At 34.0% G+C, this 13,578-nt stretch overlaps 1 protein-coding gene and 1 non-coding gene across 2 annotated transcripts; one reads left to right on the top strand and one right to left on the bottom strand.

Annotated features, from left to right (window-relative positions):
- Positions 1 to 8,098: 8,098 nt before the first annotated feature.
- LOC117321284 (EKC/KEOPS complex subunit LAGE3-like) lies at positions 8,099 to 12,225 on the top strand. Its single transcript, XM_033875760.1, has 3 exons — positions 8,099 to 8,243; positions 9,517 to 9,645; positions 10,124 to 12,225. Exons 1-3 carry the CDS (start codon positions 8,215 to 8,217, stop codon positions 10,239 to 10,241), a joined length of 276 nt encoding a protein of 91 aa, XP_033731651.1. The 5' UTR covers positions 8,099 to 8,214; the 3' UTR covers positions 10,242 to 12,225.
- Trnas-aga lies at positions 8,805 to 8,876 on the bottom strand. Its single transcript has one exon. It is a non-coding gene; the product is annotated as a tRNA-Ser (tRNA).
- Positions 12,226 to 13,578: the final 1,353 nt, after the last annotated feature.

Here is a 13,578-nt window from a genome sequence, read left to right as displayed (position 1 = left end):
ATATGAACAGTTAGTAAACTTTAATTCTACCCAGGTGATTTCGCCACCATCAAATTCTAAATCCATCCTGCGTTTGTGATGAACATCGTTTGATATATACACCATGACACCACCCCCAAAACAGTTCCTATCAAGTCTGAGTGGTTCAGAATATCCATCGATCATAAGTTCAGAGTTTAAAATATTTTCATCTAAATGTGTTTCAGTTAATAATGTAACTGAATATTGTTGCGTACACTCCTTGCATTAAGGTGAAAAAACGACAGTTCATTGTGTTCATGTTCAGGTCCGGGATTGGTTTCTATGTCATTACACAGGAGTAAGATAAAAACAATAATGAAATTAGGATTGTTTAAAATACATTTCTGAGCACAGAAGATAATCAACATCGTTTTCTGGTATAGTGTAGGAAATTTTCGAATACTACATAACAAAATGATAAAAAGTAAGATGTAAGTCGGTGACCAAATATAATTACCAAAAAATAATTTGCCATACACTTTAAAATAATAAGTCCCGATTGCCATTCTGTACAAGACTAAATCAATGCACATTTTGCTACATGTATTGTAAACTTGAAATTTGTGACACATGTACAGAGAAAGGCAAGGGGACAGAAGTAAAAAAAATCTTGGAACTGGTATGGGTAACACTGGCTATATTATTTGTAACAAACATACAAAAATATTTACAGGAACATAAGAGTAAAATAATAAAAAGACTTGTCATTCGTTTCAAACGAGAAAAGATACTTTTGGTCATTACACGTGTATCCTTCAATAGAAGGAGGATCGGCAGCTTAACTTCTTAAAATTGCTGCTGAATAACTTATACTTAATAAAAACATATAAATTGAGATTCTATTTAAAAGTTTTTGAATATTCAAATCATCTAAATTACAGCTGAACAGTTCATTGGGTCATGATTGAATATTACATTTTTTTTCACATAATTTGTTGTATTTTGTTTATTTTATAACTAAGGTAGCCGAGTTGAACATAAGAGCAAAAATTGTCAAACAATAAAGATAGCCACAAATAGACATACACGACGCGGACAGACATTACAGACAACCAGACAGAAAAACCGTACAGAATTATACTCGCACGATAAGCCTTTCATGTTTGATACACCGGGACGCGAACACTATGACACGGCAGCACAAACTTAAAGACAGACAGGTATAGACACGGGCCAACAGAAGCGAGAGCGAATATCAAACTATATACTCAGACCTTATCCTTATGAATCAAACAGACAGACAGACAGACAAACGTAATGCCACGCAGGTACAATACAAATATACATGTATATATACAGACATCCTTATCCTTATAAAACCATCAGACAGACAGACGGACGAAAAGACAGACAGATATACAGACGGACAAGTGTACTGCCACGCAGGTACACTAATATATGTACATGTATCATATATTTATACAAATTCTTCAATTACCGGTAATTGCATTATATTATATATATGTACTTATAGACAGACCTTCTTGTTCTTATAAACAACCAGACACACAAACTCAAAAACTGTATTCGCACTTAAGTACGATAGGGAAAACATGCAATTACAATTATATTACTGGTATAAGTTATATCATATTAAATAAAATGAGTGTTACAGATTAAGAGCAATATGGGTAATGTATTAAATATATTCACAGACCAGCGTTTTCCTGGCTAGTTGATAGTGATCAGCGACATGTCTAATTACGCTAGTAACGTAACGCTGGTCATACCCTTCCTTAACACTCTCTTAGCAGCTGCAAAAAATACGGTATGGCTGCCCTGCTCATCCATCGCCGAAACAACCAAATCATTCAAAGACGTCTGTTGCGAGACCGCAATAACCCATTGGACGAAGGAATATTCCATTGCAGCCATTATTTCGGACCAATCAGTAACAAAAATGCATCTCTTTTTTGGGAAACAATCTGTAACATTTTCGGCTTGACTTTGAAATTTGGGAGGTCAACCGTAACGTAAACAAAACTGTTTTCCTTTGTTGTTGTACATTTTACATGCCTGTAAGGGTAAATATCGTATTGCCGATGTCTCGAGTCTTTCTGGCATTAAAGAAATGTTAGGCTGTTTTGGTCACTTAATAGGAACAAAAACCCACGACCAATCACGCTTTGATACCGAGTTTTACTGTTTGTTTATCTTTGCGAAGGATTCGCAGTTATTTTTTTAACCAAACACCGATAAATGCAATCTTCATTCTGAGTTCGAATGTGTACTTGTCTCGGACATATGGTTCTGATTAATAGATGATTTTGTATCTTAAAGTAAACTGCTATCTACTGTGATCATGATGAACCGGAATCTTGAAAAGACCGTTCCTTAGCGGGTGCACGACAGTGGTTAAAAGGTTCGCCACTGATAGGAAGGCTTGGGGTTCTGATCGGTTTGGTTTTGCATTGTTTAACGTCCTATCACCATCTAAGGTCATTTAAGGACAGCCTCCCCTGTACATATGTACATATCTGTGGCGTAAGTGGTGGTGTTGTGTTGTTGTTGTTTTTTTTTGGGGGGGGGGGGGGGGGGGGACTGCGGTATGTTTGTTTATTTGTTTGGTTTTTTTTATACGACATCGCGAAAATGATATTGACTTTTATAGTGCAATCACACTGAAACATACTGGCGAGGACATCTAACAGAACACCTCACCTGGTAACAGTATTCTAACAACGGAGGAACCAGCCTCTAAAATGCTGAGTGATAGAAACTACCATTTATAAACTCTGGTATGTGACCGTCAGAAACCTGCATTAACGTTCCCCTTTATCTGATATTTCATCTGCTACCGGAAGAAGGGAACTAACTCGGACAACCAATCGCTTCCGTAATAACAACAGCACAGACAATTAAATTGTCAAATTTCGAGGCAATACGCCCGCTTCATCAAGACACAAGTAAATGATCCATTACCTATATTAGGACCATACCGTCGCTATTACTTACTATAGACGCACAGTAGCTTTGCAATCTAGTAATTTTGGCATATATTTGCACTGTCGTGACCATAAAGATTGAATGTTTTATGACATTGCATCAATCTTATTAAAATTAGACTTGTAATTCCCACTCCTCTATGATACTCGACGTAGTATTATATTGTAGTGTATCATAGAGTATTGTAGAGGAGTGGAAATTACAAGTTTAATTTCAGTTAGATTGGGCATTGCATATGTTGACAGGAAACCTCAACTCGATGCGTGGTACATTTTTAAGCACGTGTTCAAAATGAATACATATGGATTCATTGAAAATCTACACTAGTATTTAACCCACCACGTCCATCCGATGATTTTCAATTCAATTCAATTTTATTCCAGGGGCCTTACAGCCCAAAGGTTTACATAGTTAATTGACATTAATGAACATGTTGTAATAAACATAATTTCACATTTGGAGAGTGATCGATTGCGACGTAAACACAATTTTAAATATATGTTCTTATTAATTATATAAGTATTCTTTGAGTCAAAGTATTACACAAATAATGTGAAAGACACCGATATGTATACTTTGCATATAGATAGATATTTATGTGTACTGTCTGCAGTACTTGTTGTTCCGACTGGAATAAACATTATATCAATACATCTCAATAGAAATGAAATATAATATTTGAAACGAACACAACAAGTATTTACTTATAATGCTTCTGACCTTCGTTTATATGCAAAATGAATAAATTTTCCAAGATTACTTAACTCTTTGACATTTTTCACACTCATGAGTTGAATAAGTTTAAAAATGCTAGGTCTACGATAATAGTATGGTTTCAAATATTTAGTACGTAAGTCTATGTAAAAAGAACATTTTAAAATAAAATGGAACTCATCCTCAATATCAATATTATTGCATAATGTACATCTCCTATTTTCTCTTGTTACATTCCTGTATCTTCCACTCTCTATATTTAGTTGATGCGACGATAATCTAATTTTTGATATGTACTTCTTGTATCGGTGATCGATAGGTTTCCTTAAATAAAATTGCAAGCCAAAATTGTCTATCAAATGTTGATATAAATAACCTTTTGGAGAGTTTCGAATATTACATAGCAGTTCTTGAATATGAATTTCTTGGAATTTGCTTTCGATTAATTTGTAAGTAATTTTACTTTCAAAAGTGCTGTTCCATAAATACCCTAATCCTAGTTTTTCTAGTTCTAGTTTAATATTCACTATCCACTCATCATTATTTAGTAACCTGTGTTCATAGCATGCTCTCAACACACAGTTATCAGTATCTTTAATTTTAGTCCAGTATTTCAAAATTTTCAATTTTCTAACTATATACATAGGTAATCTGCCTAATTCAAAATAAACTAAATCGTGACTAGTACTTTTCGAAACGCCTAGACTTTTTTTACAAAACAGTGAGTGTACTTTTTCAACCTCTGTAGCTTTGTGAAAGCCCCACACTTCACTAGCATAACTTAAAACACTGGTAACGTAGGTATCAAAAACTGAACATATCGTTTCTATATTAAAATAATGGTTTTTCATTTTATTCATAAGTCTGAAATACGCTTTTCTCCCCTTTTCTGCGGCATGTTGCTGTGTTTTATTAAATTTGCCATTATAGTTAAAAAGCATACCAAGGTAGTTAAATTCGTTCACAACTTCAATTTCTACCTTATTATAAAACCATTTCTCATCTTCTTTTAAGCGTCCACCATTCCGAAATATTACAATTTTTGTTTTCTGAACATTAAGTTTGAGTTTCCATTTATCATTATATGTAAACATTGCATCGAGCATTGATTGCAAAGCGCTCGGTGATTCTGCAATTAGAACCGAGTCATCGGCGTACATTAATAAAAATATAGATATCATACCCAATTCAACAGATGGACAGTTTTCATTGATAAAGTTGGTTTCACAATCATTTACGAAAAGACTATACAAAATTGGCGATAAAATTTCCCCTTGAAAGAGACCGATTCTGTTAGGGAAATACTCTGAAATGCGGCCATTATATTTTACACGAGATTTGACATTATCATACAATGATTTTATTATCTTTAGTAACTTCCCTTGAATTCCTTGTCTAATTAACTTACTCCATAAGCTGCTTCTATCTATGAGGTCAAAGGCTTTTTTATAATCAACAAAACAACAATATAATCTTCGCTTATTTTTTAAAGTTCTACTAATTAATGACTGGAGTGCAAATATTGCATCTATAGTTGAACAACCCTCTTTGAAGCCGAATTGAGCGTCAGAAATAACATTATTGTCTTTATCCCATTTCATAAGTCTCTATTAAGAACAGATGTAAATAATTTACCTATACAACTGACCAAAGTTATGCCTCTATAATTACCTGTGTCATTAACATCACCTTTTTTATAGATTGGAATTATACAACCACGTGACCACATTTCTGGGAAAAATCCGGAATCAAACAATTTTCCAAAAAGTTTTGTAATGCAAGGAAGTAAAACTTCTTCAAAATCTAAAAATAATTCATTAAACATAAAATCTTCGCTACAACTTTTATCACGTTTTAGCTTACGAATGGCTATATGTACTTCATCTTCTGTAATTGGCTTATCTAGTTCTTCGAAAACAGCCGACTCTACATTTTCGGATACCATACTTGAATTCTCAGTTTCGTTAATATTACTTTCTCCCATGTTTTTGAAATGTTCGACAAAACCTTCTAGATTTATATTTGACTTTGGTTTTCTATTTCGACTCTTTGAAAAGTATTTGTAAAACATTTTTGGGTTCGACTTTCTTAAATACTCTACCATATCACCTTCTTGATGCTTGTATTGTCTTTTTAATCTCGATTCTAGTTTCTTATACTGAGATTTTTTCCTTACGAGATTAGTATGATTTTCAGCCGAATGATGTTTATTAAATTCAGACAAAGCCCTTTTATAATCCAAATATCTACGTTTACACTGTTCAGTGAACCATGGTTTATCGTCTGTTTTATTTTTATTCTTATCTGAATTATAGATTACATTATCTTTTGCCGTCTTTACATCACAATTTGGTAAAACTACTCCATTAATAATGTCACAAAAGGTCGTGATGCAGTTATCAACGTCTTCTCTAGTGTTAAAAGGCATGTTACAAGCATCCATAAGGTGTTCAGTTACAGTATTTAGACCATTCGATAATTCATCAGTATTTTCCTTGTTCCATCTAACACTTGTGAAACGTTTCCCTGTATATGGTTCGTTATGATTTATATCATTCGAACAAGATTTATCATCATTACTTGCGTTAAAATGACTACAATCCAGACTAAATGACAATGGCGAGTGGTCAGACAAAGTATTAAACTCACCAGTAGAAAATGTTTGAACACATGAAATAAATTCACAATCAACAAGTAAATAATCAATCAAACTAGTGCCATTGTTGCTAAAAAATGTGAATTTCCCTTCTTTATCTCCTGAGTGACGCCCATTTACAATACGCATGCTAGTTGATTTACACAATGTTAAGAGTTTCCTGCCGTTAGTATTTACATTTTTGTCCATGTTCCTGCGCTCTATGTTATTTTCATCACTATTATATTCATAAATGTTTACACTTTCTGATCTATCCAGACCATCATGTACTATGAAATCGGGTCTCGTACCTGTACGCGAGTTGAGATCACCAGTGACGAACGTATTTCCGTTTATTTTAAAACGACTTATGGAATCTTCTAGATTTTGGAAAAGATCAATATTTCGATTGCGATAAAACACACTGTTTTCAGGTGGAAAGTAACAGAAGCATAGGAACATGGGTTCTAATGTTACATTTAATTTTAACCAGATTATACAATCATGAATGTTTTCAACAAGTTGAATCATTGGTATAAATTCACTTTTGTAAAAAATAACTACACCACCTCCTTTGCCAATTGATCTTGGGAAAACATGAGCACAATACCCGGGTAAATTTATCTCGTCATTAGTTGATATCCAACATTCGGAAAGATGATGATGGGCTGTTCAAATCGCCTTTCGTCCGCAAGGTCCGTCCGTCCGTAAACAATCATTGTTACAGTGCTACCTTTTCTATGAAGGCATTGGCTTGCAGTAGGGCCAGCATGGCGTGTTCTCGCTCACCTTTGCTAAAATGTATGTTTTAATACAAAAATATGTGTGAAAGCTTCTGTTGATAAACGACTTCCCCTTTATCAAGGTGTATACCAAGATTTATCAGCCATTGAGATTGTTTGTTTTTTTATATTCTACAATTCTGGAGCAAACGGCGCTCGAGGAATGGACAAGTTTGTGTAGTAGATGAGCTCGAGGAATGAACAAGTTTGTGTAGAAGATGCAGGTGTAATACATGTAGATTAATATTATTTCTAGTCTTAAACTTTAGCAGGCCAAATTACGCATTGGATATTTCTCAAATTGCATATGGAGGTTCCCCTTGGTCATTAATAAGACTTGTAAAATTTTGAAACTGGTCGAAAACAAAATGGCAAACAGCTACAGGCCGCCATTTAGAGGATAATTTGTTAATTATTGCTATTTTTCAGAACGTGCATTATGGATCTTTCTCGAATTTCAATTGTAGGTTTCCCTTGGTTCTAACTTGTGAATTGTAAATTTTGAGATTGAAGAATTAGCACAGTATATTTTTCTTTATTATTTATTCTATTTTTTTTGGGGGGGGGGGGGGGGGGGGGGAGTAAATACATTAATATGTTAATATGGGTGATTGTGAGAAAAGTATAGCTAATAGAGAGAAAAGATAAATATTACAAACACTTTCAAATGTGGGCGCAAGTATATTTATATTTTTCTCTGTGTAATCAGGGACTTCTATACATGTAACATCGCTGGTGTCCGTCGTGTATTTCGTTTTGGAATAGAGTAGCGAGTAAATTAGTACTGAAATGTACAGCAAACGCATCATAGCTTTGTTGGATTGTCTTTTACCCGGGGATTAACACGTTTGGTTTAAAATGAACATTGGATATATTCCTATTGATTTTTAAATGTGTTTAGTTTTAACCACCGACAGCAATAAATGTGTTGGCAAAAAAAAAATCTGTCAAGTCAATTCCGGATATTAGTATTTTCCAGTTTTACATTTATATACTTCCGGTTACTTTGTTTAGTTCCGGTGTAAGATGTAGCCTCCTTATTTTTTTATTTTGTGCAGTAGTTACTGTTTACAGACCTATTGTCAAAAACTGAGCTTATGGTGAACTGAAGACAACATGCAGCAGAAATCAGAATACCTATCCATGTAAGATTTTTGTATTGCTGCATGCAATTCTCTCCATTCAGAACCATAACTTGAGTGCGTGGGGGAGGGGGAATTCGGTTTTTTTTTTACCTGCGACGATAAGATTATTTTTGCATTAGAGATAAATATGTCTTTAATAAAGACTTTAATAGTGTTGGAACGTTTTAGAACTGGCAATATATTTATTGTTTATAGCACAGGCGTCCAGGGTAAGGGCTTATTTTTCGTACGTCCAAATACACGAAGACGTCTGACGGTCTTTACATCTGGTATTTGTGGACATGATTTGATGTTTTTGTAACAGGAGAGGAGAAAATGTAGCAGCCAGACCGGGGTTCGAAACCGGGACCCTCCGAACTCTAGACGGACACTCTACCGCTGAGCTACCTGGTCGCCGATGATCGACCCAGTCCAGTTCCGCTACACTCCTCCCTCCTTTTTTTCAAGTCTTTGCCCCCGAAGACCACAAGTTCGGATATCCCCTTGCTAAGCATACTCCTAATGCTTTAAACAAGGGTAGGCAAGCTCGCCAATTATGTAACAGGAGAGGAGAAAATGTAGCAGCCAGACCGGGGTTCGAACCCGGGACCCTCCGAACTCTAGACGGACACTCTACCACTGAGCTACCTGGTCGCCGATGATCGACCCAGTCCAGTTCCGCTACATTTTTTTTATTAAATTGTTATGTTATAGACGAGTAAATTATTGTATTACGATCGTTTGGCCAAGGTATGATATATATTTTTTAATTAATCAGGCGGTCGTAATAAAATAATTTACTCGTCTGTAACGTAACATTTAAATTAAAACCATCATAATCATGTCCACAAATACACAGGTACTTGTGGACATGATTATGAATTTATGATTTTTTTAATTTTAATGTTACGTTATAGACGAGTAGATAATTGTATTACAATCGCATGCTTAATTAAAAAAAAGAATCAACGCCATGGAGTGATTTTTTTTTTAATTAATTTACTCATCTATAACATAACAATTTATATTAATTAAAAACATAATAATCATGTCCACAAGTATGTATACCTGTGCACAAATACGTGTACCTGTGAATGAAACATGTTCATTTATTATATAGACATAAAAATAGAGAAAGTGAATATAACCAGCAAACCATAGTAACTATTTATTTTATATTTCCTTATTCTGAATGCAAACAAACCTTCAGACTGCTGTGCTGAAATCTGTATACATTGATGCATGTCATAGTGATGGCCTGAAAAAGCTTTGAAAGTATTTTAATTCATTTCAGAAATCTCTGTGTGCCTTTTCCATCCAATGAAGAGGCAAATATTGCCTATGGATCGCTGAGTGTAGACAAGGAACCCAAAAGAGGAGGAGGAAAAAAGACCATGGAAGTCAAAGACAAACAACTCCACGTGTAAGACTTTGGAATTGTTTCATTTATATTGCCCTCCAAAAACATTGACACATTGTCTTGACTTTTTAGTGTGTATCCTATAATAACTTGTAACAAAATGAAGGAAACTTTTTTGTTAAATATTGAAGTTGACAGTTGCCAGTGACAATTAAAAGAAAACACTTCTGAATTCACAGACCACAGTATGTCAAGAAAGGGATCTTTCCAGAATGATTCAGAACATACCTTAATTATTATTGCTTACATCAACATGTTTTGTTGGGGGTTTTTTTTTGGGGGGGGGGGGGGGGGGGGGGGCTTTTTTCAGTCAAAATAAAAGTATTCTCAATTTATTAAAATTCATGAAAATAAAGATGTACATATTTTTAGAATTTTTTGGAAAAAAATATGATATTGCAAAATTGTATTTATTGCATATTTATCATTCTTTTTATTGTATATATAATACAATGTTTATGAATATTTGTTTAAATTGCAGCCATTTTGAAGCAAAGGAAGCAAAGCTCTTACGTGTCAGTGTGAATTCATTTTTTGACTACCTGAATTTGGTGGTGCAGACAATGGATCAGTTTGGGCCACCTTTGCCTGCCACATAGTAGTTTCGGACAACTGGACAGTATCTGTGTGACATTTGATTACATCATGGCAGCTACCATTCTGTGGAATAAGAAATCTTGGTGTAAATGATTTGTAGAGGACATTTCATGACTGTTTATGTTTATAAGTGTCTTTTGTTGCATAATCACTAAACATTGAGTCATATAACAATAACTGAACACTTACTTTGGTGTATCTTTACTGGAGCCAGAAATTTCTGGATGTGGACTGTTACATGTTTATTAAGAGTTAAAAGGGTACAGAGAAATATTGCTGTGATGCAGCATTCATCATAATACTTGTATCAACTTTTTACATTATATTGGACTAATAGCTTCCTAGGATGAAGAACACCAAAATCGCTGTCACAAGGTCTAGGGTCGATTTTGTTAAAAACCCTCCAGTATTTTTTTCTGATTAACTAAAAGAACTGAAAAGCCCAGGGTCATGTTATTTGGCTGATAGCTTCTTGTGATGAAGTCCAACAAAATTTACTAAGGAGGAATGATGTTGACCCATTTTATTTTCAAGATCACAGCGATCAAATGTGCTATAATAGTTGGGTTTTTTTCTGAAAAACCAATACATGGATCCCAAGGTAAATGATATTAATTAAATCGGTAATATACATGAACAAAGGTGTACTGTTTTTTATCAGTGACCTAAATAAACACTAAAAATCACATGAATTAAATAAAATTTAAATAAATGGTAAACATAATGTATATTTTCCATTTTGACCCATGAACATAAGTTATTTCCTAGTTTTCAGTTGCACAATATGCATTCTTATTTACTAGTAATGTACAGAAATTATCATGAAATTTATATAGCTATGTTCTTAAGTCTCTTCTGGTCTGCAATTTATTAGATCAAGGGAACAAAAGCTGTACCCGACCCTACAGCTATACGCTCGTTTTCCCATCCCATAAAAATATTTGTATATGTTATAATGTATTGACTATTTTGATTAATGAATAGATATTGTTTAAAATACCCGACCCTAAGCCTAAGGTCTACAAAAATGTAAGTTCATGACTGTTGATTTAATTCAAGTTAATATACACATAATGATTTTCAGTAAATTGACTATTTCATCATATAGTGAGTGATATTCAAATGAATCGAGTTCTTCTTTAGGTGCTTCCAAAAACCACTGTAACAGAAATAATTGTTTTATTGACATTTCAAATTTAGTCATAAAGTGGGGACACTTTTATGAATCTGGGGTTTGCTGTACCTGACATTATGTGGTCTTCTCTATGTATCCAGCATTGTTTGTGTCCTGTTTATACATTATAATCTGGAATCACCAAAATAATCGTTGATCCATGCTGATTTTATCTTTTTAACTGTAAGTTAAATCTCTTATTTGTGTGTGTCCAATTGCTTTTTATTCGAAATTGACTTGTTGCTGGACTGTGAAGAAGAAAATTAGTTACAAACTAAATGATAAATTTGCAAATTCTTCAAATTATTTCGAAAACTGTTTTGAAATCATTTATTGACTTCAATATTGATATAACATTATTCTTACAGCCCATGTTGCACACCCATCAAGGGTCAAATGTTTGCCAGATCTCCAGTTTACTTATCTTCCTCAAACTTGAGATTTTGATTTTGCATTGTGACATTTTAACCAGCGCAGAGCTTGTATCAATATAAGATGAACACAAATTATGATTGGTCTACAGGAAAGTACCATAATTACGTGATTATGATTATTATTTGTACTATTAATCCATCAAAATAAATTACCATATATTAAATGATAAATTAATTAACTGTTATGAGTAATGTTGTATCACTCTACCGATCAGTTGATCAAAATCATATATACATATATATCTGTATGAAGAGACCACTTAAAGGAAGTTGATAAATTGCCTCTTAATGGAGATAGTCTCTTAATAATTGTACTCATTGATTTACTTGATAAAATGTCGATTACAATGAATAATAATATGTTCCAAGCAGAAAATTGTTAAGATTTTTTTTTTCTTTTTACATTGTTGTGGTATATAATACACATTAATGTGACATTGTTCTGCATCAGAAGGAAACTTTGTGATGTAACATTGTTCTGGATCAGAAGAAAGCTTTATGATTTGACATTGCTCTCAGTCAGAAGAAAGCTTTGTGATGTTACATTGCTCATGGTCAGAAGAAAGCTTTTTGATGTGACATACACATACATTATTCTGAGTCAGAAGAAAGATTTTTCATGTAGGAGTCCTAAGGATATTAATATGCATGCATGCACGTTCTTCTGGGTCAGAAAAAAAAGCATTATGATCCGACATAAATGCCCTTTAATTTTGCTTTTAAATATTTAAACCTTTGTGATGTGAAATACATTTTTAGCTCACCTGGACCAAAGGTTTTTGATCTGAAATCTGACGAAATCTGGTCAGAAACATCCTTGGCAGAAGGGGATAAGATTTTGCATAAATGGTGACTATGACCCCCAAGTGGTCAGAGGGGTGGGGCCCAATAAGGGAAATTGAGGCAATTCCTTTAAATCACTATAGTTACTAGTCATAAAGTTATGAATGGATTTTAACCTAATTTGGTCAGAAACATCCTTGGGGAAGGGGAACAGATTTTGCATAAATGTTTATTATGATCCCCAATGGGGCTAAAGTGGCATGGCCCAATAGGGGCAATAGAGGTTATTCCTTTAAATCGCTACGTGTCATAAAGTTAAGAATGGATTTGAACCCAATTTAGTCAGAAGCATTCATGGGGAAAGGGGAACAGATTTTGCATAAATGGTTGCTGTGACCCTCCATCCAATAACCATGTATAGCATCGCTGGACATTAAGGGATAAACACAATTGTGATCTAAATATAGGCCCAATAGTCTATCCCCACTCTACGGGACTTCGTTTCTTTAAGCACAATCATGTTGTAAAAACAATACCCGAGGTCTTTTTACACCCTTAGATAGTCTGGACTTAATTATTTCTTTAAAGCAGTTGGGATCCCCACATGATAACCATATATAGCTTTGTTCGAGATTGACAAATAAAGCTACGTATTAACGAATTGAACATAAACATTATTTTGATAGTTGGTAATCCAACCAGGTATACATATAAGTGATACAGGCACCATCGGCCTCTTGTTTGGAATTCTAAAACACCTTTTTGATGTGACTACGAAAATATGTTGTTCCCTGTTGTTAAAGAATGCACCATATCTGATAATGGCATCGGCTAGAAATAAATGCTGTGATAGTACACAATCAGTTGATGATTTTGGAATCTCCAACGGAGAGTAAGTATAATCGGATGTTAACTAGATTACTCTCGGATTCCCTAAAAAAGTTGAGG

Source organism: Pecten maximus, unplaced genomic scaffold (genome assembly GCF_902652985.1).
Source record: "Pecten maximus unplaced genomic scaffold, xPecMax1.1, whole genome shotgun sequence".
In the NCBI taxonomy this organism is placed as follows: Eukaryota; Metazoa; Mollusca; class Bivalvia; order Pectinida; family Pectinidae; genus Pecten; species Pecten maximus.
This window is presented reverse-complemented; position numbering and strand designations above follow the sequence as displayed.